Source organism: Pteropus vampyrus, unplaced genomic scaffold, assembly GCF_000151845.1.
Source record: "Pteropus vampyrus isolate Shadow unplaced genomic scaffold, Pvam_2.0 Scaffold2, whole genome shotgun sequence".
NCBI classification, from domain to species: Eukaryota; Metazoa; Chordata; class Mammalia; order Chiroptera; family Pteropodidae; genus Pteropus; species Pteropus vampyrus.
In genome coordinates, this window is record NW_011888783.1 from 12,124,754 (window position 1) to 12,150,338 (window position 25,585).

Sequence of the window (25,585 nt, forward strand, 5' to 3'; positions counted from 1 at the left end):
ACAGTTTGGTTTTAGCTTTAACGGAGAACAAAGTGTGCCCTTTTCATTGAAGTGAAATACTTTCTATGGATCCCTGTTGACTGAGAATGTTGTAAGTACTGTGGGGATCATATAAGTTTTTTAACTATAAAGCACTATGCAAATATTATTTTACATTGCAGTATTATTGTTGCATTGATAAATAAGACATGCAAAAAGGAGGCCCACCCTCCTTTCCCCCATGATCCTCTTCCTGTGCCAAGCAGACTAGGCCCCTTGTGAACAGACCCATCAGAGCCCACACAGATACTAATTTTTCTTTTTACCTCATGATTTTTGATAGTCTTCAAACTGGAAGAGCTTCTTCTCTCCATTTAGATAATAAGGCCATCTATAGCCAACAGCAACTGAGAGAGGCAATTTACACAGATAGAGTGAAGCAGCAGGCTCACTTCAACTGTTCAAAATTATATCCCCAGGGTTGCCTGGTTTTAACTTCCATAGTACACAAATCCTATGTACTTTTAAAAGAATTCTTCAGGTCTAACTAAGTAGTGAGAGAGAAGACTTACAGGGTGTTATCATGGCTTTTTCCACAGTTGGAAAGCTGGAGGTACAGCAGTCTGGGGAATGAGGAGGCACATTTTGATCTGGTTCAAGGAAACTTTTTTAATAACTGTAGAAGAGTTTGCTCCATAAGTAATGGAGTACTGCTACTCTTGAATGGGTGCTATGTTGTAGTTATGTTAGAGAGGCTTCTAACATAACATAACATATAAGAGGAAGTGAAAGAAACTTCTTACACCTCATCCACACATTCGACCACAAACACATTTATTGAGCCCCTATTATGTGCAGAGCAGTCAGTGTTTCTCAGTAGGGCCGCTGTTTGATGGGACCATCCTTTGTCAGACCCCTCCCCTACAAACCATACAAACACACCGTGACAACTAAAAATGCCTTGACATGTTTTCAGACAATCCTTTGGGGCACTTCTGGTTGAAAACCAGTGATAAGTGCTGGAGTTATAAATATGAGTAGGACAGAACTTAGGTCTCTTCTGTCTCCTTTATAGATTTGGAATCATTATTGATAGCATGCATGGGGTATTATGCCCTCTAGCTCTCTCCGTGAGTATATTACTTGTGTTTGTGTTTCTGGCTACCTAACTGATACATCTTGCTCCTTGAGGGGAAGCAAGAAAAAAGAGATAATCTCTTGAGGGCTTAGTAATGGGCATTAAAATAGAACAGTATTTCCTCAGTGGTTGCAGCATATGAGTGAGCACCAGAATCAGAAGGGAAGGCCTGACCAATAAATAGGGTGATATGATCCATGGGCAACCATAGCAAGTTGGAGAACCCTAAAAGAACTAAAAGCCTTCCTAATAACTTTACCAAAGCTTAAGGCATATCATAGAAACCTCAGTGTTATACATCCAAACATCTTAATGGTGGATTTTGGCTTTGGGTTCAGATCATGCTCCATTTCAGGAATCACACAGAAATATACTCCAACTGGTCATTATCCTGAGATTTTGTATTGCCTGAGAAAAATATTCCTGTTCTATGAATCCTGCCTAGTTCATGCTGTTTGAGTGCCTCTGTCCTCCAGTATTTCAGATGGTGTTTGATAAACCCTGGGGAGCATTGGCCCCTGATCCCAGCACCCCAGGAGTGACCTAAAATTACAAGAGAATTTGGAGCAGACAGTTTTCTGCTGATCATCAAAGCAGAATGTCTACTGGCTTTCTTGGAGAAAATCTCAAGTGCAACTTGTACCAAATTAAACCCAGAGGGTTCTGCAAGAATGTTCTGGCCTTGGAATTCCAGTGACTAGAACATTTTGTAGTTCATACTGAAGGTTATGGGAGAGTCCCAAGGAAATAGTGGGAACCATAATTGTAGTCCTTCAAGCTGCTTGCCCCTAAAACCTCTGCATCACTGATTTGTAAAGTCACTTTCGTGGGAAAAGGACAGTATTAAGAGGAACTAAATTATATGTGCGTAATAAGGTTAGAAGAGTTCTATGTAAACAATACTTCCAAAAACAACTCTATTAGCTATAGAAATAGCCAACTTTCATATTTATCTTATCAAATCTGAGAAATATCAGTAAAAATGTAAGTATTCAGTCGTTTTGCGCCAGAGCGAATTCATGGCCTGTTATTCCTTACTCTCTTCCACGTCTCCACCATGGAGTTATCAAGTTCTCCTAGTTTCAGTTCTTACTACAGTCTTTGTCATACAAGTGAGATATTTTAAAATTTAAAACTCCTAATATAAATTTTTCTTCTCCTTACATATTCTTGAACTAACATCCATCATAAGTCAAAATTGAGGTCAAATTATTCCATTTTAATGACAAAAAGTATAAAATAAAAAACACACACAATACAAAGTTAACCAGCCTTTAAGATAATCTAAAGCTTGTCACATGAGAAGGAAATGCCCAGATATTATGTTCTCAAATAGTGAGATAAGAGTATATACATTTGATCTTACTCTCTTGTCAATTTAGACAATAATTTGTCTTGTTTAGCCTAAATACCAAGAGAATAGAGTTGGCACATATTCAGTAGATGTCTCTAAAGGGTTGGTTCATTGGCACATGAAACCCAATCTGCCTGAGAGGTTTTTGGGTTAGCTATGAAATTATTAAGCTCTGGTATAGATATTTTGTTTTGTTGCATTAAGAATTTTATTTTCCTCCCTTATTAAGCATGAAAGAAACTTGGATGTATAATGCAGAACAAATGATTTTAAATTTGTGAATGTATCCAAATTTTATTTCTTACATTACATGTTGGCTTCATGGTAATTACCATTTAATTTTACATTTTAAGATCCAGGCTGAAGGAGCAGCCCCTTCTATGAAAAGAGAAATGGTGGAATCACTCATTGGTACTTAAAACTTCTGTTCAGTAGTGACACACAAAACTCCTGTTTACATTTCATTAGTCTAAGTAAGTCACATGGACAAGTCTGATAGTAGATGGCATGAGGGTATAACCCTTTTACAGAAGAAACAGCAAGTAACTGGGAACAGTAATACAATTAAAGTGTTTGTGTGTCTTAGGATATAATTTAAAAGTGTAAGGAAGGTAAGAACTGTTCTAGAATTGTAATTGGAGATAACTCAGATCCATTGTTCCAGTACAGCAATGGAATGTTTTTTGATTAAGATAGTTTTTGTTTGTTTTTTTGATGTTTTTTAGATGGGCGGACCATTGGAGCTATCTACTCTGCTATTTTTATTGACATCTGTCAGATGTTTTTATATTTCATTTGGCTTTTCAATGATCCAACTTGTAAAAAATCAATTCTTATGTTTTTCTCTAATTTGTTAATTTTGATTTGCACCTAGTCAATTAATGCCCTTTAATTTTTGCTTTATTTTATTATTTTTGTATAATATTAGATTTAAATGTTTAAGTTACTTTTCTTTAAAAATAAAGTTGAGTAATGCTATGAATTTAATCAGAGCTTAAAGTTAGCTATATGTTAAGTTTTTAAACATAGTAACCTTATTATTTTTTCTAAACAGTCTGTAATTGTAGTTTTTATTCTCCATTGGATCTAGGAATTATTTTTTAAAGTGTTACCTTACATTTTCTAAGAGATTTGTTTTATTACCTGGAACTTTGTTGTTTATTTCTACTTTTATTTCATTGTGATCTGATATACTGTAAATATTCTAATACTATAAGTATCTTATCTTTACTGTGGATTGCACTATTTCTCAATATAAAATCACATTATTTTAATCTCAATGACTTTTGTTTTTATTTCTAATTTGTCTGAGATTAATATTGCTAGTCCTCCTTAGTTTTGTTTGTATTTGCCTAATATATTTCTTCTCTTCATTTTCAAAAGTTACACCTTTTTAGTTAAGGGATGACTCTAGCAAACAGAAATTAATTGAATTAGTTTACTTAATCCGATATTTGTCTTTTAATTGAAAAAGATAACTCAGCCACTTTTTTGGTCTTAACTGATATTTAATCATATTTCTATCATTATGTTTTGTTCTTTTACATGTATCCTGATATATGTATGCGCTGCTACTTCTTTATCTGTTATATTTTGCTTAATATCATTTTAGTCCCATGTTCAGTTGATATTTTGGAACTCATTCATATTATTTTTAGTCTATTATGTTTTTAAAATTGTGCCTTTATTTTTGTGCCAACTTCAAGAATAAAACAGAATCTATGGGATCTTCCTTCTACCCCTAAATCAGACAATTATGTAATCACCCATATTTTGTTCAAACGATCTGTAATGTTGGTTACAGATATTCATTTTTACATTAAGAAAATTCTCTTTCAAGAACTTATTCTTAATATATACATTAAGTTTCACAAGTATATTAACAATAACAACTATTTAGAATAGATAGTTGTTTTTATTGGGTTCATTTCTCTTTTCTTGATCACTCTCTTCTGGATGTGTTCAATTTAGTATTTTTCTTTTTTTGAAATGTGAGGCTAACATGATATTCTGTACCCCTTGGAATGTAGATGTGTACCTTTGACAAATCTCTAGTGTTTGAATAATATTTAAATGTGAATGCCCTTTAGCCTGGCCATGCTCCCTAGTTTACCACAATCTCCGCTGCTCCCTCCCGCCTGTTGGATCTGCCCGCCTGCATAGCAGTTTGTGTTTTTAAATTCTCTTCTAGACCTTTTAGACCACATACAGTTTCAGATTTCTAAGCATTTTAACTGTGATCCTGTGCTCTTAACATCGAGCAACACTCTATCTTACACCTTTTTTTCCTTGGACTTAGGCTATGGAAGATCGGGTATGGGAACTCTTGCAGGAAGCAGACAAGACAGCTGAAGAGAACAAGGATCAGAGTCAGGTCTATGATGCCATGGCCAATACCTTGGGTGAAGCATGGGCAGCCCTGGTCTCCATGCTTGAAAGAAGAAGGGAGCTCCTCAGGTTGACCTCTGAATTTTTTGAAAGTGCCTTGGAGGTTTGTGTTTAAAAAAATTTCTCCCTTCTTCACATCAGAGCAAACGAATAGCACTCCTGAAAATGTTTTATTTCTGCAAATAGACATTGCAATTGGTTCAAAAAATGGTAGAAAAACCAAGGTATATACAATACATTTAATTTTTGATTGTCAAAAACTAAAATTGTTAATATTTTTAATGTAGACTTTTAAAAAAACTAAGTACAATTCATTAAAATTAAGTAAAATATTAAGTAAAAATGGAAACTCTTACTCATAAGTCATTATGATATATTTCCCTCTGTAGAAGATAGTAATATAATTAATAAATCAAACAATTACTCCTGATTATAGGATTTCTAGGAAATATTTGTCTAGAGTGTTCTTATTGACTACAAGTTCTGCTGTTTATGAAAAGGCAATTGCAAGATATTCCTTTAGAATGTTTGCATTTTATAAAGTATAGTATGGCATTTTATAAAATACTTTCCTAAGGCTTATAGTTAAATTTCTATAGTTCGAACTCATTAACCTATAAGAGAAGGAAAAAGTTCTGGCCTAAGAAGGTCATTTCCCGCCATGGTTTTTCTTAAAATCTGCAATTTTTTTGAGGTTCCCAATTTCAAAATGTGAAACTCAAAGACCATTATCAAAGGAAGTGTTATATTTAGTATAAGTTATTGGAAATTTCAATTTTAACTTCTCTGTCAAGTGGAAGTACATTCATTTTGATGTGAAAGCACTGTTTCATTGCGATAAAGCACTAGCTTTGAAAAATGTGACATTTCCAAACTGAAAATTTAGAACTTAAGTTCAAGATAATGAAGAAGACTAGTAATAGAACATAAAAATTAGGGTAGATGATCTCACACATCATGAACTTGTTTAAAAGTAGAAAGTAAAAATTGTGGAAAACAATTTGAACACTGAAGTCCAACTCGCAATTCATTTTACTATCATCTTGGGAAAAGTTCTACACACAGTTTTCTATCCTGAAAAGAAATAAACCAGGCGAAATATACCTATGGAGGTCAAATTATATATATGTTTGATTTATTCTTAGTAAGTGGTGTATAAGTATCAACTACCATTGAAATACAGCTCATTTGAGTACAGGAAATTATCTTTTTTCAAACATTAGGCTCAATATTTGTTTCTCACTCTGTAGTAGCATTCATGCTAGCTGATTTTTTCTATGAGTAATTAATTACATGAAATAAAAGGAAGTACTAAGTCAACCTATAAATCAACCTAAAGCCCTGATTCCTGGTGATATGACTGTTTCTTGTATTATTTTACTTCCAATTTTGTGGACCACTTTATACTTAGCTGAAGGCAAACTCCTACATGATCTTCCCTGTCCCGTATGTATGCCAAAACAATTTTTATTAGTGATTTAAAAAAAAGATGAGAGCGAAATTAAGAAGAGGATTTTTTTTTAATTTAATTTTATTATTAGTTTCAAGTATACAGTATATTGGTTAGACATTTATATAGTTTATAAAATGATCTACCTAATTGCTCTTTCTCTCCTCTGGCTCTTTACCTAGCCATTACATTAATGCTAATTGCATTCCTTATGCCGTGCTCCCCATCCCCATGATCATCTATCAACTACTAATTTGTACTTCTGTAACCCTTCACCTCATTCTCCCAGCCCCCCAAATTCCCTCCCCTATGGCCATCACTAGATTGTCCTTCATATTTGTGACTCTGTATAGTATTTTTTGTTTGTTTGTTTGTTTTGTTTGTTTCTTAGATTCAGCATATAAGTGAAATCATACAGTATTTATAAAGAATTCATACAACTCAATAACAAAAACCAATCCAATTAAAAAAGAAGAGGGTTTTTTAAAAAATATCCCCCATCACCATTTCTATCCTTTACAAACTACAGAAAGAAGAAAAGTGGGGAAAAGAAAATATACATAAAAGTTAACAGTACTTTAAGGAAGCTTTTTCTCAGTAAAATTTTTTTGCTTGTTGATTTATTATTTTTAAAATTTCGAATAAGCTGAAATATAGATATACAGTGACTCCAAAACTTTTTGTAATGTTTTACAGGAAAAAAAAATCACCTACAAGATTTTATTATTTTATTTTTCTTTGAAGATTCTGCTCAAAGAATGTCTTTAAAAAAATGTCTTTAAAATTATTAGAAATGGAATGAATTAGAGGTATAAATGATGTGTATCCCTTAGTGAACTGTGTGTATGCAGTAGTTCTTTGGAAATGCAAAATGACTTCTTATTGCATAGTTGATAATTATTGCAGGACAGCTTCTGGCTCACAGACTTAGCCATCAATTTAGAAATGCTGTCCCTTAGTGACAATGGTGGATGTCCACCAGGTAGTTCTAACAGGATGATGGAGGCCTTCTCTGCATTTCCAAGGAAGACATGCTCATCAGTCTCTCTTTCATCATTTCATGACATTTATACCTGTATTTTATATGGCTATTGTAATAATCATAACACAGTAGATCTTGTTAATCAAATAGTTATATAAAAATATTAAAAATTGCTAAATTCAAAAATAATAGTATGGAACAATCTTGAAAAAGAAGACAAGCACTGTGATAAACTTTTGTCTTTCTCACTAATAATTTGCCTTTATGAGTTTATTCTATACTTGATCCAAAGTATAGAATGTGTTGAATGTGTTGATTAAAATATACTTATAAACTATAATAATTACCTTTGAATCAATGTTAAAACAAGTCAGCTATTTGTCTACTACTGTAGATATACCGTACTAGCATAACCAAGTATGGTTTGCCCGTTTCTAAAATTTGTTTCTAAAATTATTTCTCTGAGAATTTTAATGTCAATTCAAGCACTTCCCTTTTATACCTTCTCCATGGAGAAACAGAGAGAGACCCATAATATTTCTTACCATTTATGGTATCAAATTGCTATTCTTTTTTTTCTTGAAACAGGAGTTTTCCATTTTTCATTCTTGCTGCATCAAATATTTTTATTTATATAAATAATACGTAAAATTATTGATAAAAATGCAAACAAAATTATAGATTTAAAAACTGAACTTTATCTACCTTTATCCATATCTAATCCCATTTTTTCTCATAAATGTAACTCTTTGGTGTATATCTTCTCAGACCACTTTCTGAATAAACACGCACACACACACACACACAAATATATAGATTTTTGCTTTGTATAAGAAATGGGATTACACATTGCTTCTTAGCCTTTTGGCTATAATCAAGTATAGAAATGGGATTAGACTATGTATCATTCTGAAACTTTCATTTTTAGTTCTAGGTCTAATCATAGAGGAAAAAAGCTGTATTTTAACCTTCTCTCTAAATGGGTTCCTAAGTTAAATTTACTTATAATTATGTAGGTCACTGGTTAGTCAAACTTCTTGTGGTTTCTCCTAGCAAACTTTCTGGTAATTCTTTGACAAACTGCCTTAGAATGATAAAAATGGCTGTATTGATCACCATAGAACACAAAAATTTTAGTTGAAAATTTTAATAGACATCTGAACAGTAAACAAGTTGGTTCATTTCAGTATACATGGTATATTTCCAGGTGTGAAAGGAATGCAAAAGGATGAAACAAAAGTTCTTACCTTAGCACTTCGTAAATTGACCACATACCAACACACACCCTCATGCGAATACCCTAAGCCAGCACACAAACACACAAACACATACAGAGTCAGCTAGGCCATTAATGCATGCAAAACATCTACAAATAACTAAAAGTGGCATGTTGATTTTTATTTTTCATTTGTCTTTTCCTGTATTTCTGTTGTAGTTTGCTATTAAAATAGATCAAGCTGAAGATTTCCTCCAGAATACTCAGGAGTTTGAGAGTGCTGAGTCCTTAAAATCACTTCTTCAGCTTCATGAACATCATACCAAAGGCAAGAAATATGTTTATTCATCACTTAAGTTTTTAAAAATTATAAAGGATGGTAATGTGAGAATGTACGTGTATGACAGTATATTTTTAATTTATCGGTTTATAGATACATTAACTTTTTTCAAGAAGGATTGAAGAAAACTTTTTTTTTTTTTTTTGGTCATCTTCTACAAGAAGTAGTTATAAATGGTTCTGATGAGATAGATGGTAGAGGAGCAGCCTCTGGGAGATAATGATAACTCAGAGTTATTCAGTCTGCTGGATTTTAGTTCCTGAGGACAGGGGCCATTTCTGCCATGTTCATCCATGTATCCTCAGCATCTCACAGGGGCTAGCACATAGTAGATTCCCAAGAAATATTTCTTGGTTGAATAAATGGTTGAAATCAGTGAATGTTTCTTAGGGTCAGTAAATGAAGAGAAGGTCTGTCTGTAAATAACAGCTCTGGATAAGGAAAATCCCTCTTTCACTGTTGGAGTTAAAAAAAAAAAAAAAAAAAGGAGTAGTGAACTTTTTCCAAATAAAAAAATCTAATAAAAACACTATACAAAAAGATTTTCAACTCCCTATGAACAACTATAAAGAGAGTCTAGTTGTTAACAATTTGTATGCTAGGCCTTTTCCACCAGAATTTGGGGTGAGCAGCACTATAGTAGGGAAGGCATTTGTGGAGCTGTAGCTATTTACTATAATTTTTTTCTGTGGAAGCAGTTTAGATAAATAGATAGGAGCAATACATCTTTTCTTCCTAACACAGTCTTCTAATTATTAATGCTAAATAGAACTGAGGATGAGTGGATGGTTTGCTGAATTCATTTGTCACAGTTCTAACTCAGCTTCTAGCTCTACCAACCTACTCCTGCTGGACAGGGGCAAAAGGTGTTTTTAAAGCCACAAAAAGATTTTGCATTTATAGCACCCTCCAAAGACCCTAGATAAAAAATTATTGCTTTTCCCAAACTCAAAGATTAAATGACTCAGTCTTTCCTGTGTAAATTTTTGAGATCCTAGCACATATATACATGTAAGTTTAACTGATAATTATTCTATAGGACCTATCACGAACAGGAATTATAAACAGCATTAAAAATACTAGCATTAAAGCAGCAGCCTGCCCATTTTTATACAACAGCAACAATCTAGCTGGATCCAAAGAGGGTAAACAAAATCATGTGACATTCCTCTTGGGATCCTGGAACGTAAATTGAGTCTGGGTCACTGAGATGGGTTCTGTGGTCTCAATTCAGTCTTCCTCCAACTAACATGATCATCACATAGCAATTTTAACTCCAGAAACCTGACAGTGACTGATGCTTTTGTTGATGAGGTTCAATACTGAGAAAATCAAGAGAAAGCATTTTCCGGAGGGGGATTTTGGAAATAGGGACTTTTCCATAAGTATTTGGAGATAGAGGTGGAGAGGGGAAGCAGTCTTAATGCTATCAATTATTATTTTTGTTGGCTCCTTCAGACTTACTAGGATCTGCAGCACAGGAAGCCAATTCACACAGGGCACATGCTGCTTTGTTTGGAGGCCTTAGACTGCAATGCCTGGCATTTAGCGGACAGTGGGACCAATGTCTTGACTTTCATTGATCCAGTCTTCTGGGGTCCACCAGTCCTCCTTTTAATCTGAAGAACTGGATATAAACATGCTAGCCAAAGACAGGAAACATACTTTTGTGATGACACAATATTATTCCATCCTAATGGCATATTTATCGTGACATTTTTGTGTCCCTCTATGTAACACTTGAATCACAGGGATTACAGGGACTCTGACCAGGATATCTGGCTCCCAATTCATATGTCCAATGGTGGCTTCAAAGGCTTTCTTTTCATAAAATGGGAGTTGGTATTCAATAGGATATGATTAAGATTAGCTGATTTTCAATTAAGGACTCATATCTGTCTTAGTTCGTTGAGACCATTATAACAAAATACCACAGACAGGGTGACTTATACAAAACATAAGTTTATTTCTCACAGTTATGGAGGCTGGAAATCTGAGATCATGGTGCCAGCATGGTTGGGTGAGGGCCCTCTTCCAAGTCACAGACTTCTCACTGTGTTCTCACATGACAGAAAGGGGGAGGGAGGGCTGTGAGGTCTCTTTTATAAGACACTAATTCTATTCATGAGGGCTCTACCCTCAGGACCTAGTCACCTCTCAAAGGCTCCACTTCCTAATACCATCTCATTGGGCAATATTAGGATTTCAATATATGAATTTTAGGGAGATGCAAACATTCAGACCACAGCAATATCTATTATCTTTAAATTTAAGGAAATAAAATACACCTATAACTTATTTATTTTGTTACTAGAAGTTTGTACCTCTTAATCTCCTTCACCTATTTATGCCATCCCCATCCCCTACTCCTGCTCTGGTGACCACCAATTTATTTCCTGTATCTATGAGGTTGTTTCTGTTTTGTTTTTTAGATTTCACATATAAGTATAACCAAATGGTATTTGTCTTTCTCTGTATAACTTATTTTACTTAACATAATACCTTCTAGGTCTATCTATATTCTCTCAAATGGCAATATTTCATTCTTTCTTATGGTTGAATAATATTTCATTATGTATACACTACAACTTCTTTATCCATTCATCTATCAATAGACATTTAGGTCACTTCCACATTTTGGCTATTGTAAATGTACCACATAGGGAATATAGTCAATAATATTGTAGTAATTTCATATGGTGACAAATGATAGCTAGACTTATTATGATGATCACTTTGTAATGTATATAAATACCAAATCACTATAATGTATACCTGAAACTAATAGGATATTGTACACCAATTATACTTAATTAAAAAGTACATCTGTAAGTGCAGCTAGCAATTCTAATACCATTCTCAGATGTTCATCAATGAGTAGCACAAAATGCCAATGTTAAGATGACAGTGCTTCTAATAATGTAACTGGAAAAACCGTAATCAAACTTATCTTCACATTCACTTTATTTCAATTAGCTTCACCTATGCTTAGTTCTTATTCAGCAATGCTAAGGCTCATTGTATGTAAGAAGCTTATTCTGTAATATTGTGCAAGTCAGAATCAGGATGAATGGACTGGATTTTCTGCCCTCTGGAATATTACAGAATAGGTTTGTTCTCTCAACCACATGACAGTCCTTCAAATAGTTGAAGACTAACATGTCCTCTCCAGTCTTCTCTCCTATAGATGAAAAATGCCTGGATAGGTAAAATGTTTTCCAGAAAACATAGTTTTGAGATTATTTATCAGCACAGTTGCCCTCGATTCAACAACATGTAATTAAATAACATTTCCTGAACCAATGACAGAGGAGAAACTCAGAGTCGTGTGTCAGGGGAGTAAAGGCCCTTGTCCTCAGGAAGCCTACAATTTGGTGAGACATGTACACATTTACTAGTGAGTTCCCTCAGTGCTTCTTGTGGGTCCTTCTGTTACAGCACCTAGCACATGAGGTAGTAATAATTTATTTTCTTCTTTATTTCTATTACTAGATTGTGAGACTCTGGAGGGCAAGGATTAGTATATCTCTAAATCACGATTTAGAATAGCATCCAACCCAAAGTATGTTTATCGAGTGTTATTTGTATTTAATTCCAATGTAAGACATGATAGAATGATGCAAACTTGAGTAATAAACAAAGTATCGCAGGGACATTAAGGAGGAGAAAATTCGTTCTAAGTTCTGGAGGATCACAGGTGCATACCCTCCAGTTTTCGAATGACCTTTTTAAAATAAATATAATACCTAAGAAACTTCCTCACAGAAACAATTGTATTAACACTTTTTTGTTCATAGATGTTATATGTACTCTAAACATAGCTGAGATATAGATTTATTGGGGTCTGTTATACTATTCTCTCTACCTTTGTGTATATTTGAAAATGTCCACTGAATTTCAGAAACATCATCCCACTGAGAAACATTTGTAATGTTTAAAAATGTATTGGAAAGAAATATCATTTATGATCTTAATGTCAAGACTGTAACCTTGATACTTTTTAGAAAACACTCATTTGTTGAACAAGCTATAAATTCACTTAACTTGTGTACATCTCTCATTTATATATCTTGACTTTGTTATTTATACTTAATAATTATAGCAAAACATAAGGTATTAGTATAAAATATACTTTAATACTTTTAGATATAATAATCAAAACAATTAAACAATGAAAATGTATTAAATATCTACTAACTTCATGTCGCAAGGTATTATATCAGTAAGTACAGTTTTGTACATGCAAAAAATACAATCTTTAACATAAATGTACTATAGAGATTTTGTATTTCTTGAAGTTTATGATATATTTAGATAGATTACCCTTATGGAAATATACATCACTTTGTATGATGAACTGACAATAAATAGTTAGGAAACATAAACAGTGAAAAAGTAAGATATAAGAAACTGACAGAGAAGAACCGAAGAAACTGATGAAGGGAAGTGAGGGAAAATTTATCCACTTTAATACCCACTGTAGTAGCAGTAACAAACTGATTTTGGCCTGGGTACATTTTACAAGCTAACTTTGGCTCCAGAGGCTGCATTCCACTGTGCTAGTGGTTATACTATCTTGGCAGATGGTGAAACAAAAAAAAACAGAAAAAGATTGCAAGTGGAAATTTTGGCTAATTACACGTATTTTGTAGGGAACAGAACAGGTTGGTCTGTTCACTGTCAGTCTGCAATACCCTCAGCACCTAAAGTTGTACTTCCCTCTCTCGTTTGAAAAATCTAGTGTGTAAGAGCTAGTTATGAAAAGGAAGAAAAAAGATACTATGTGGCAATTGCCACCTGCTCATACTTCCCGAGCATGCCTGTGTGTGTGTGTGTGTGTGTGTGAGTGTGTGTGTGTAACTATTCACAATATTATAACAAGTTCTTCAATGCAAAAGATATATATATATGTATATATGCATACAGTGTATTATTATTTTTATAATAAAAATAAATATTTATACTTATGGGGATTTAGTCATAGTGCTTATTACATTAAGTCTATACAAACTAAAACCCTTCAGTTTGATAGACAAGGCTTTCTGTAACTTGTTTTTTCTTTGTTTGTGCAGTTGCTTCTTTCATTTTCACGAAAGAACTTGTTCTAGGAAGGCAGGCTTTCTTCTGCCCCCACACTTTCCCATCTTGTTTATATTCACTTCCATTTCTTTAAGAGATTTACTCTAATTTTAATGTTCTCCCTAACTTTTTCTATTTTCTATTTGAATTATCCCATTCTCTGTTCTTGTTTAAATCTGTGGTTGTTTTTGTCGTTTATTTCTTGCATCGTTGACATTCGATCGAATTGCCCAGTGCACACAATCACATCTTCCTCACTCTGAGCAGATGACATCATTTAATACCTTAATTAGACAGATCTAGGGCATGTGGCATAAACGCTTCAAATTCTTTCCTTCTTACCTCAAAATGTCTCTTTACAGTATCTTCACTTATCTCATTCTCTCAGCTCTCTAGTTGTCAGTTAAAAGAGACAACTGGCCCAACTGCCACAGCTTAATCATTGCTGTGTAGTTTACTGCCAAATGTTAGAATGCTAAATTTGGGTGCCACGGTATAGTGGATGTGGTTTAGTCCATTTCTTGTAGTGTGATGTTTGGTAAGGAACTTATCCGTAGATGTTCTTCATAGTTCTCATACTAAAAATAAAAAGCAATATAGGCAACCCTGCTGATAGTCTTATCTTTTTTTTTTTTTTTTCCTAACAACAAACGTCTCAAAGATTGTCCTGTCTTATTGACTTTACTTCATCACTACCTTCCCACTTCTCATCCTGGTAACTTGGTTTCTGTTTCCATCACTTACCCATCACAAAGCCCAAAATCTTTTCAACATCTCTTTTTTACATCTCCAGAGGACTACTGATCTCTATCATTGACAGTTCTCCTAATTCTTCCCCCTCTTTTGATGCATTTGTTCTCATCCACAAAAATTATTGAACATCTCTCTTGGGCCAGTCACTATGCTAAGTCATTGTCCCTATCCTCATTAATCGACTAACCCAACCCGACACATAAATATAAACTATAGTCATGATAAGAACTATGAATGAGGGGAACACTGTGCTATGGGAACATTTAAGAGGATTTGATCCTATCTGATTCGTCTTTTGAGGAACTGACAGTTGTCTGAGTCCTGAAGTATGAGTAGAATAAAGGTGGAAAATGAAAGAGTTGAGGAGAATGGTATCTCTGGCAGAGGGCACAGTGAAAAGTTCTGGGGCAGGAGGGAGTATAGCATGTGTGAGGTTTTTAAAGAAGATGGGATGAAGAGTACAGAGATTGAGACAATCTGAAGGGAAGATGGAGATCAGACCATGCCTGGCCTGAAATCATGGTAAAAGGTCTGATTCTAATTCTAAAGCAATGGGAAGCCATTGTGCGTGTGTGTGTGTGTGTGTGTGACATAGTACATTTAGAAAAGATCTCTCTGAGATCTCTCTGGCTAATATATGAAGAATGGATAGATGTATTAGAGAGAGGATGCAGTTAAGAGGTGACAGTACAAGTTTAGGTAACAGATGATGCTTTCTACAGGGGAGATGAGAAAAGTAGATAGATACAGGAGATAGAGGGTGAAGTTGATTGGTCTTGATAACGGTGGGATTAGGGAGAAGGATGTGTTGTGGATGAATCCCGGGTTTCTGGCTAGTGGAGAGTGGACAGTTCTTCAACTGCTCGTCCAAATGATCCACAGGTGTGGTCGCTTCTCAACGTGCTGTTCTCAATTCCGCCTTTTATACTCTTTCCCTTGGTGATCCTTCAGCTTTCATGCTTAAACTCCCATTTCTATGTTAACCCAAACCACGATGCTATTTACTCCACAGGGCACAAGCTGGTGCCCCATTTGGCAGAAAGACATGTTTTGTTTATACTTCAGTGTTTTTTAATTAAAAAAATTCAAATTATAAGCATTAAAAATCAGAAGCTTTCACATAAAAATGTATATTTATAATTTTTTTTAAAAATTGGAAACTCCATCAACCATAAACCCATATTCTCTCTTGTCAGCAGTTGGTCAGAACTGGCTGACAACTATTCCTATTAGACTGAGCATGCATTTTCCACTTTGCTGTAGTCCCTGGCATCTGGGCCCCTGGCCATCACATCTATTGAGTTTTTGTTTGGCCAGTATAGCCATTAGCCTTTAAATCTCAGATTTAGTCAATCACCTCAGGATGTAGAACACTCCAAGGAGAATAGGAACCTTACCAGCAACACACCACTAAAAACAAACTCAAATCTAACAGTCTTTCTACTCCCTCTGCTGAATTATGCTACCACTGAAATTCAGCATCCTGTAATTTGTCAGTTAGTGCTATAGCAATTGTTAGACTGAGGTATTTTACCTGTTGTGTCGCAGGCATTTTACGTTTACACATTTGAATTTCTTATTTTAGTATGAAGGTTGTATATGCTTTAAATTATATGAAGAGGCAAAATATTATTATATAAAAGCTCGCTCATATCACTATTTTTTCTTTCTAATTTTCTTATAGAACTCTTAGAACGATCTCTAGCCCTTTTAAACAAAAGTCAACAACTCACTGACTTCATAGAAAAATTCAAGTGTGATGGGCCTAATGTAATTCCTGAGTTGATTCAGGGAGCTCATAATAGCTGTCTGAAGATCGACAGTCTTCTTGAACTTCTACAAGACAGGAGACGGCAGCTAGACAAGTATCTGAAGCAACAGCAGCAGGAATTGAGTCAAGTTCTACAGATATGTCAGTGGGACCAGCAAGAAAATCAGGTAAGCCAAAGGGGCATTGATGATGTCCTGACCTCAGTTAATGAAGCTTGGTTATTAGGTAACTAGCTATTTCCTGGAAAAGTTTCTCAGTCGTCATGGTCAAATTCTTTGGTCTCTGGTTCAAACTACTGTGTGGTTTTTCCTAAGCAAGTAATATAAAAACAAAGATTTTTGTTTTCTCTCATTACAATATTGATTTTATAAATGGGAGAACACCCACTAGCAGTTTTGAAAATGACTATGTTCTGTTGTTGGATTCTCTCACTTTTTGCAGGTCACTACTTTTAGGCACATTTCTATTGAATTATGAAATGTTAACTACAATTTTCTTGAAAGTTAGAGAGGCACAATGGTGCTGAATTTTACCAGATTGCTGCTAATGTCAGTGAAATAGTCTGTCAGCACAAAATAGAGATAAATGTTCTTAGAAGAGTGGTCTGGCGCAATGACCTTGGCCTGTGGCTGGATGCTCAGTGGTTAGAGAGCTTTGGGATGGAAGGATGATGATGAGTTTGCAGGATAATTAGAGCTCATTACCCAGACTACAGGCACAGCTCTGATCAGTTGTCAATATGCTTGCCATGTATTCCTTCAGTCCCAATCACTTGAAGGTAAGAGTGGGTGGAACTCTCTTTACAAATCCCCAACTCAAATGGGTAGCATATTTATTGCAATATTTCTAACTTCCCCAATCCCATGCTTAAATCTATATGGATTAAGTAGAGGGAATTTTCAGGGAAAAATGATGTAGAAAGATGTCTCCTAGTCTGGATACATAGGAAAAGGGTCTCTTATGTTTTAAATCATTGCTCTGATCCACAATGGAAATACAGACATACAGCAAGGAGCAAATATGTGCCCTGGAGAGACTAGTACTTACTTCAAAAAATTAGGACTTAAATGATGATTAACCTTGCAACTAATACTTACTGAGTAACTAGTATGTACAGATCCTATCATAAGAGCTGGGAACATACAAGACACAAGACAAAGTCCTTTTCCTCTAGGAATTTTCCTTCTGGTACAGTTTCTCAGCTATTGACATTTGGTTTTAGAAGACTTTTAGAAGACTGCCCTTTGCATTCTAGGATGTTAAGCAACATCCTTGACCTCTACGCACTAGATGCCAATTGTGACAACCAAAAATGTCTCAAGACACTGACAAATGTCCCCTGGAGAGTGGCAAAATTATTCTCAGATGAAACTCACTGTTGTAGTGTGATGAGAAAGACATATAATAAACAAATGAACAATGATACATGCTATAATGAAAATTAAATAGGGCAATGAAATTTGACTTGTGTTGGTCTACTTTTAACGAGAGAAGGAATCAGAGAAGGCTTCTCTGAGGAGGTGGCATAAAACAGAGACCTAAATGCAGACACCTTCATTGATATAGTCTGTTTGCATTTTGGTTGCCTCCCTCTCCAAGTCACTGTACACTTTCCAAGCCACCTCCACTTTAAGCTCTTTTACCTTGACTACTGCAATCTAGTAGCCAGTTTCTGTTGTGCCGTGCCTCCCAACTCCCATCCCATCCCTAATTTAGTTCTCCCCCCACTTCATCTTCACATGTTCATTACCCAGAGTACTATTATCCAATACTGATGATTCTGGCATAACAAAGGGGAATTGATGCTTAGGACAAGAGTCAGCTGAAAATGATTTATCAATCAACTGTTTCCAAAGTTACTTGTCCTCTGTATCATATGTGGGTCCATGATGGCCCTGTCTCTCTTTGTCTCTCTCTCCTAATCCTGCCTGATCTGATACCATGTTCGCAGAGCTGCTATCTCCTTAAAGAAACCTTGTCCTATATCTTTTCATTTAGTTCATAATCCCAAACACCTGCCTCTAGAACTTCCAAAAACACACTAAAAACGCCTCTTACTTTATCATACAGAATAGTTTATAGTGGTAAACTTATCTGTAGTTTCACTTTCTGCGGTTTCAGTTACCTGTGGTCAACTGCAGTCCAAAAATGTTAAATTGAAAATTCCAAAATTAATAATTCACAAGTAGTAAATTGTGTGCTATTCTGAATAGCATGATGAAATCTCACACCATCCAACCCTGGACATGAATCATCCCTTTGTCCAGCATATCCACACTTTATGCACTATGCACCTGTTAGTGACTATCTCAGTTATCAGATCAACTGTCACAATATCAAAGTGCTTGTGTTCAGGTATCCCTTATTTTACTTAATAATGGCCCCAAACTCAAGAGTAGTGATGCTGTTAACTTGAATATACCATAAAATGCTTCCTTTAAGTAAAAAAGTGAAAGATTTTGACTTAACGCATTTTATCATCTCTTATGTCTTCACATATGAGAAGGGTGAATATAGTACAATGAGACATTTTGAGAGAGACCACATTCACATAACTTTTATTACAAGATAGTGTTATAATTGTTCTATTTTAGTATTAGTTGTTATTAATTTCCTAATGTGCCTAATGTGTAAATTAAACTTTATCATAGGTATGTATGTATAGAAAAAAAACAGTGCATATAGGGTTCAGTACTATCCGTGGTTTCAGGCATTCGCTAGGGCGTTGGAACATATCCACTGGCAGATAAAGGGAAGCTACTGTATTCCTTTTAAACCATGGCCTCTCTTATCCAGATTAATACAGAGACCTTCTCTCTGCAGAGAAAAGGCTCATCAAAGAGGCTTTCCAAACACAGAACAATTTCCCCAAGAATGAAAAAGCAGCTACAGTTAACTTTCATTTATTAATTTTTAAGATAGCAATGTTGCTTTCATGTTTCTTAACTATGGCAAAAATCATCCACTTGAATGCTCTGTAGGAAAAGGAGGAAGGAGGAAAGGAAGGAAGGGAAGGAGGAAGAAAAAGGAAGGAGGAAGGAAGGAGAGAAGATAGATCGATCACATGAAGATTCAAAATGCACATTGTAACACAGTCGCATACTTAAAGAAAAACTAGATATCTTGCCAACCCTGGAAACAGATGTCTTGATAATAATTTAAATTATTGCCGAAGGTTTCTGACATGGTGAGTTCTGTGACTTTTAGGGCATCATCTTTCTGGGGAGGTATGTATGCCTTTTAGGGAGAGGTGATTTTTTTAACTTAGACTTTCCTTTTTAGAATAGTTTTAGATTCACAGCAAACTGAACAGAAAGTACAGAGTACCCTCTGTACCAAACATGCATACTCTCCTGCACTACCAACATTCTGTACTAGAGTGGTACATTTATTATAATTGATGAACCTACATTGGCACATCATTATCACCTAAAGTTTATAGTTTACATTGGGCTTCACATTTGATGTTGTACATTTTATGTGTTTGAAAAATGTGTAATAACATGTATCCACCACTGTAGTATAAAGAATAATTTCACTGCTTTAAGAATCCTCTGTGCTCTGCCTAGTCATCCCTTTCTCCCCCTAATCCTTGGCAACCACTTATCTTTCACCATCTCCATAGTTTTGAATTTTCCAGAATGTCATATAATTGAAATAATATAATCTGCAGCATTTTCAGATTGGCTTATTTTGCTTAGTAATATGCATTTAAGATTACTTTGTGCTTTTTTTATGGCTTGATTGCTCATTACTTTGGAGCACTGAATAGTATTCCATTTTTCTAGATATACCACAGTTTATTCATTCACCTACTGAAGGACATCTCGGTTGCTTCTAAGTTTTGGCAGTTATGGATAGAAATGCTGTAAGCATCCATATGCAGGTTTTTGTGTAGATACAAGTTTTTAATTCATTTGAGTAAATACCAAGGAGCACAATTGCTGTATTATATGTGGTACGAATATGTTTATAAGAAACTGACAAACTATCTTCCAAAGTAGCTGTACCATTTTGCATTCCCACCAGCAATGAATGAGAGTTCCTGTTGCTCCTCATCCTCACCAGCATTTGATGTTGTTAGTGTCTTGGACTTTGGCTATTCTGATAGGTGCGTAGTGGTATCTCATTGTTGGGTTAATAAGTCTCATTTTTAAGTTGGGAATAATATCACTTAACCCACAGGGTTGTTGGAAGGATTAAATGCAATAACATGTGTAAAGCATGTAGCACAATGCTTATCATTTTAAGAGCTGCTTAATAAATATTAGTTTTCTTATTCTCTTTCTCCTTGGTTAAGCCTTACAAATTAGAAATTCTTTCTTATCCAGCCCATATCCTTTCCTCTGGGTTTAGCATTACTGCTGTTGTGATATATGTCATGGTCTCTTCATACTGTTTACTTGTCAGAGGCTGCTGTAGGTATAGTAAAGCTTTACGAATGTACACCTGTAGTTAAAAGAACTAGGCTTTCATTTAGACTTCATTCCTAACAGTTTTGAAACAAAATCAATTTAATAATAATAATAATGATAAGTATTAATTTTTAATAAAATTGGTCAATAAATAAGTTAATCATTTATTTAAATTTAATATTTAAGTTCTTAATCTTAAAGCACCCCGTGTTACATTTTACCTTACTAAAACCAGTGACAACGGCTGGAGTCATTAATAAAGTACCTATTGTCTCCGTGTGCTTGTAAGACCACAGATCCTGGAGAGAGAGACTCTTGGCTGGGTTCAAATCCTGCTCCACCACTTACCAGCTGAGTATCAGAGCAATTATTTAACCTCCCTGAGGCTCAGTTTTCTGTAAAATGTAGATATTTACTTGATGTACTTACCTCAAAGTGTTAAGATTATCAAGTGAGTCATTCTGTGCGAAGTGCTTAGAATGTTACCTGGCACATAGTAACTACTATATTATTATTAGCAATTTTTGTCATCATGTCTGAAAAGGACAGTGAAGGCCCACACATTGCATACTCCCTCATTTGTACCTCCTTTCACTATCCTGCTCGAGTCAAGACTAATTTATTATTTATTTATTTTGAGTTCACAAGGTGTGGTCAAATAAAAGTCACTTTTGTAATCTTAGCCATACTTGTTCAATGAGCACTCAATTAATAGTTCAAAACACAAAGATAGTTTTGTTTTTGCTTTTGTTTTTTTGCTTATGACTTAATAATGCTCATTCGTTTAAAATGTAGGTGAGATCACTACCCATACAGATAATTGTTATTAGCATTTGGCATACTGTCACCTTTTAGACCTCTATCCAAGCATAAGCACAGTCACAGGCTCACACATTTATTAAGCAACCAAACAAGCAACCAAAAACTAATGGAATTAATCTATGCATATTATTATATTACCTGATTTTTATTATATTGAACAAATCATACACATATTTTTCTCCCAAAAGTTCAGTAGATTATTTTAATGGGTAGATGATATTTCACCATTTGAATGTAGCACAATTTAAACAATATCTTATTGATAAGAAAGTAAAGTCTCTTCAGTTTCTCAATCTTATAAACAATTATTAATGCTTAACATGTTGATAATTATGTGAGCAAAGAGATATTTAAAAATTCAGGTAGGTACAAGCATAATTATCTCACCTAGGTTTTTAAATTTTTTTCAAATGATTTATTTTAAAGTTTTATTGATAATGCAATGATGAAGAATAGCAGCAGGGACACAAAATTAGGTGTGGCTCTTAGAAATTTGGGTTCTGTGATTATCATGTTCCTGGATGATCTATCTGATAATCCTAGAACGTTGAACCATGAGTTGATACAAAGGCGCATACTTCATTGAAGGGCTAATATTTTTTATCGGTTCCACACTCATTTTAAAGGAACATAGAAGCTGTCAAACCCTACATTAATAGAATACCAGTTTTTTCAACCATTTTAACCACTTAAGAGAAAAGAAAACTGAGTGGAGAATTAGAACAAAAATTACCGATGAATAATAATGTGATTGAGTATCTGATGCTTCATCTCTCATAAAGGGCCATTTAAACAATGCATTTAGTGCTTCTCTATTTCTAAGTTCTTATGGCCTAATGCTTTTGAATTATAATAGTTCAGCTAGTTCTACTTTGGAAAAAAAATTGAGTTACCAGAATAATGGCAATTTAAGATTTACATCAAACATAAGAAAAAAAATAAGAAAACCTCACGCTTTTCTATCTTAATGGAGATGTGATAGTCTGATAAACATAATAAAAAACATATCCTTGCTTTTTAGATGTAAAAATGTGTACTTGTTTTACATTTAAAAATGAGCAGCTGACCGTTTTTTTTCCAACTACAACAGCAGCATCTCATTTTGCAGATAATCTGCCACTTCATTAATGAAAATCAGAAGCAGCTTGAAGTATTTTGTGCATAATTAATTATCTTGGCAAGAAGATTTATGAATGTAATTTTTCTCAATTGCTCCAATCAGGCATAAGTGAGACAAACAGATAAATTAAAACTAAGTTATTCATGGTCTCTCTGTACAAGACAGTGTCAAGGACATTGAGAAGTAGTAAGTAAGACATGAGGGCAGATAATCTTTTACTACCCGCATCACATATACTTGTAAGGTACACATCACTGAGGGGGGAAAAGTGGTAACAGAATTCACATTTGGAAAGTTTTATAATTTGAGTACCATGTATATCATAATCATGTAACCATGTATAATCACGTTCCTTGTTAAAAAGCAATAAAAATGATACTAGAGATGACGCATATAAGCACAGCCTCAGAACAACTATCTTGTACCTGGCGGGCAGGGCTAAAACGTTGCCTGCAGACATGTGCACGTGTGTGTTCTCCTTTATAATGCTACTTTCTAACTAGGATTTTGAGCTTGAATGGTTGACCAGCCTAAATTAATATGAAATAACATAAAAGTGCTTAGCTTAATGGCTAACACATAATAAGAGTTTTTTTGTTTTTTTTTAATCTTTCTTTGAATGTAGCTTTTTAACATTGGCTGGCATAAGAACAAAATAAAGGTTGAATTATCTTAGCGATACTGGTATTCAATAGTTCAGCCCAATTATAGACATGCATGATTTTCCAACCACTCAGATGAAAATTTATCACACAATTTTATTTTAGCACATAATCTGTCTCTAGAATTTACTCTAAGGCATGTCAGAGTATATATAAAGTATATTAAGGTGTTTGTAGAAGCATATAATTTTTCAGTAGAAATCCCTTCTAATTCGAATGTGTGCTAACCACCATTGCTTTCAATGACACTATATATTAGACGTCATAAAAGAGGGACTCTGGTGCAGATGGTGCGGATATCAGTCCCAGCTTTTATGTTTACTACCTATGTGATTTGGGGCAAGTTACTTGACCTCTGTGTCTTAGTTACCTTTTCTGTAAACTGGGGATAATAATAGTAGCTATCTATTTGTTGTGTAATAAACATTATTTATGTAAAACAACATTATATATAAAGCTTGGCATATGGTAAGTGCTCAGTAAATGTTCAAATGCTCACCATATCACTCCCTATGTTGGCAGTCACTTTCTGAGCTTTACTAGCTAATCATCAGCATATAAAATCTTACATATTTGCTATATCCCACACCAATTCTCTAATTGATTATATAATCATAGCTTTCTAAAATGTGATATGGAGGATAAATGAATGCCATTTCATGGCTTGGTATCCAGCTGAGTTTATTCAAAAGAGGTCAACTTTTTATTTACGATAAAGTTAAAAATCAGTTTTTCTCTCTCTAAATTTCTCTGCTCTTTAGCTATTTTTTAAGCTCATTTATAGTTATTGTAGTTTATTACATTTTTAAGTTTAGTTTGTCACTTCTATATATATGACTATTCAGTTTGATTGATGGGTTAACAGCACTGTACTTAGGCACAATTATTTAAGCCCCCACATCAGTTGGTAAGAGGGTTGGAGGACACACACTATAACTAAATCACATTCTCATCAGTGATAGGACTGATGACAAAGCTATTTGATACATGCACTCTCTGGGAAATGCTCTGCATCACTCCAGCCTTCATACCCTTCCATTGTATCACAGTCAGCTGTTGCTACTTGAGCTATCTGCTAAGCCCTGTGTATCTCTTTTCACCACTCCAAGCTCTTTTCCTTCTCTGCTCCTGATGCTGGAGACTGTTAGCTTTCCTTTTCTCTTCAGTACTGCTACCAGCCCAAACTGCCCAGGGATAGGGAGTCATTCCCTCCTCTATCCCCATTCTCACAGTCCTCAAAGACAAGCAGAAGGGCCCTATTAATTTTAATGCTTTTTAACGGAGGCTCATAGGCAAACAATAAATGGCACACTTCGGAAAGATTAAAACATTCTTTAAAATTTAGCAGTTATTTATCCTTTCAATGTGATCGTTTCTGAATATCTCATTTTTTTCAACAACCAAGTTTTAGGCCAGAGCTTCAATGTAAAATCTATTAGGCTGCTTGACCTAGTATTTGGGATGGTAATGTGAAAATGTCAAACTTTGGTCCTACTCCTAAGTAGCCCTGTAATCTCAGTCAATCAATGTCTGTCTGTCTGTTTGTCTGTCTGTCTCTCTCTCACTGTCCCCGCACACATACACAATGAATATAATTGGCTCCAGATGGCTTAGGGTAGATCCCTAAGTTAGATTGGGAAAACCATGCCTTAGATATCTTTGGAGGAGATGCACATTGTCACTGGTCACTGTTTCTTGAAAAAAGAAAAAAAGAAAAAAATATCTCCTATGGCTGGGAAGATTCACCTGCAATGAGTCAGAGGTAATGCTAAAAGTAAAATTTAGGTACAGAGGCATTCACTGTACTGATTTTATTCATTGGACTAAACAGCTTTCATTAAGTAGTTGGAAATAAAGAGCCTACCTAAACATAAACAAGACTTGAGAGCAATGTTGGGAAGGAAAGAAGTCCTTAGTGCCATTTTTCTTATAATATAAATGTTGAAAGAGAAATATGTTAACAAGTCAGAATAATTAAACACATAAAATTATGATTTCTGACAGGGAGATAGATTCTCTGTGAAGCTGTTTATAAAGTAACAAATTTTGCCTCATGACAAACAATATATATTAGCTTTCCTATTACCCATAACAGAGAATACTGGGATTTGATAAT

General features: G+C 34.7%; 1 protein-coding gene across 1 annotated transcript in view; it reads left to right on the top strand.

Annotated features, from left to right (window-relative positions):
• CCDC141 (coiled-coil domain containing 141) overlaps positions 1–25,585 on the top strand; it is a 177,912-nt gene that overhangs the window by 46,057 nt on the left and 106,270 nt on the right. The window contains exons 6-8 of the mRNA XM_011356729.2: positions 4,771–4,962; positions 8,727–8,835; positions 16,364–16,617. Of these exons, the coding sequence (XP_011355031.1) occupies positions 4,771–4,962; positions 8,727–8,835; positions 16,364–16,617 (555 nt within the window). The remainder of the gene's footprint in view (positions 1–4,770; positions 4,963–8,726; positions 8,836–16,363; positions 16,618–25,585) is intronic.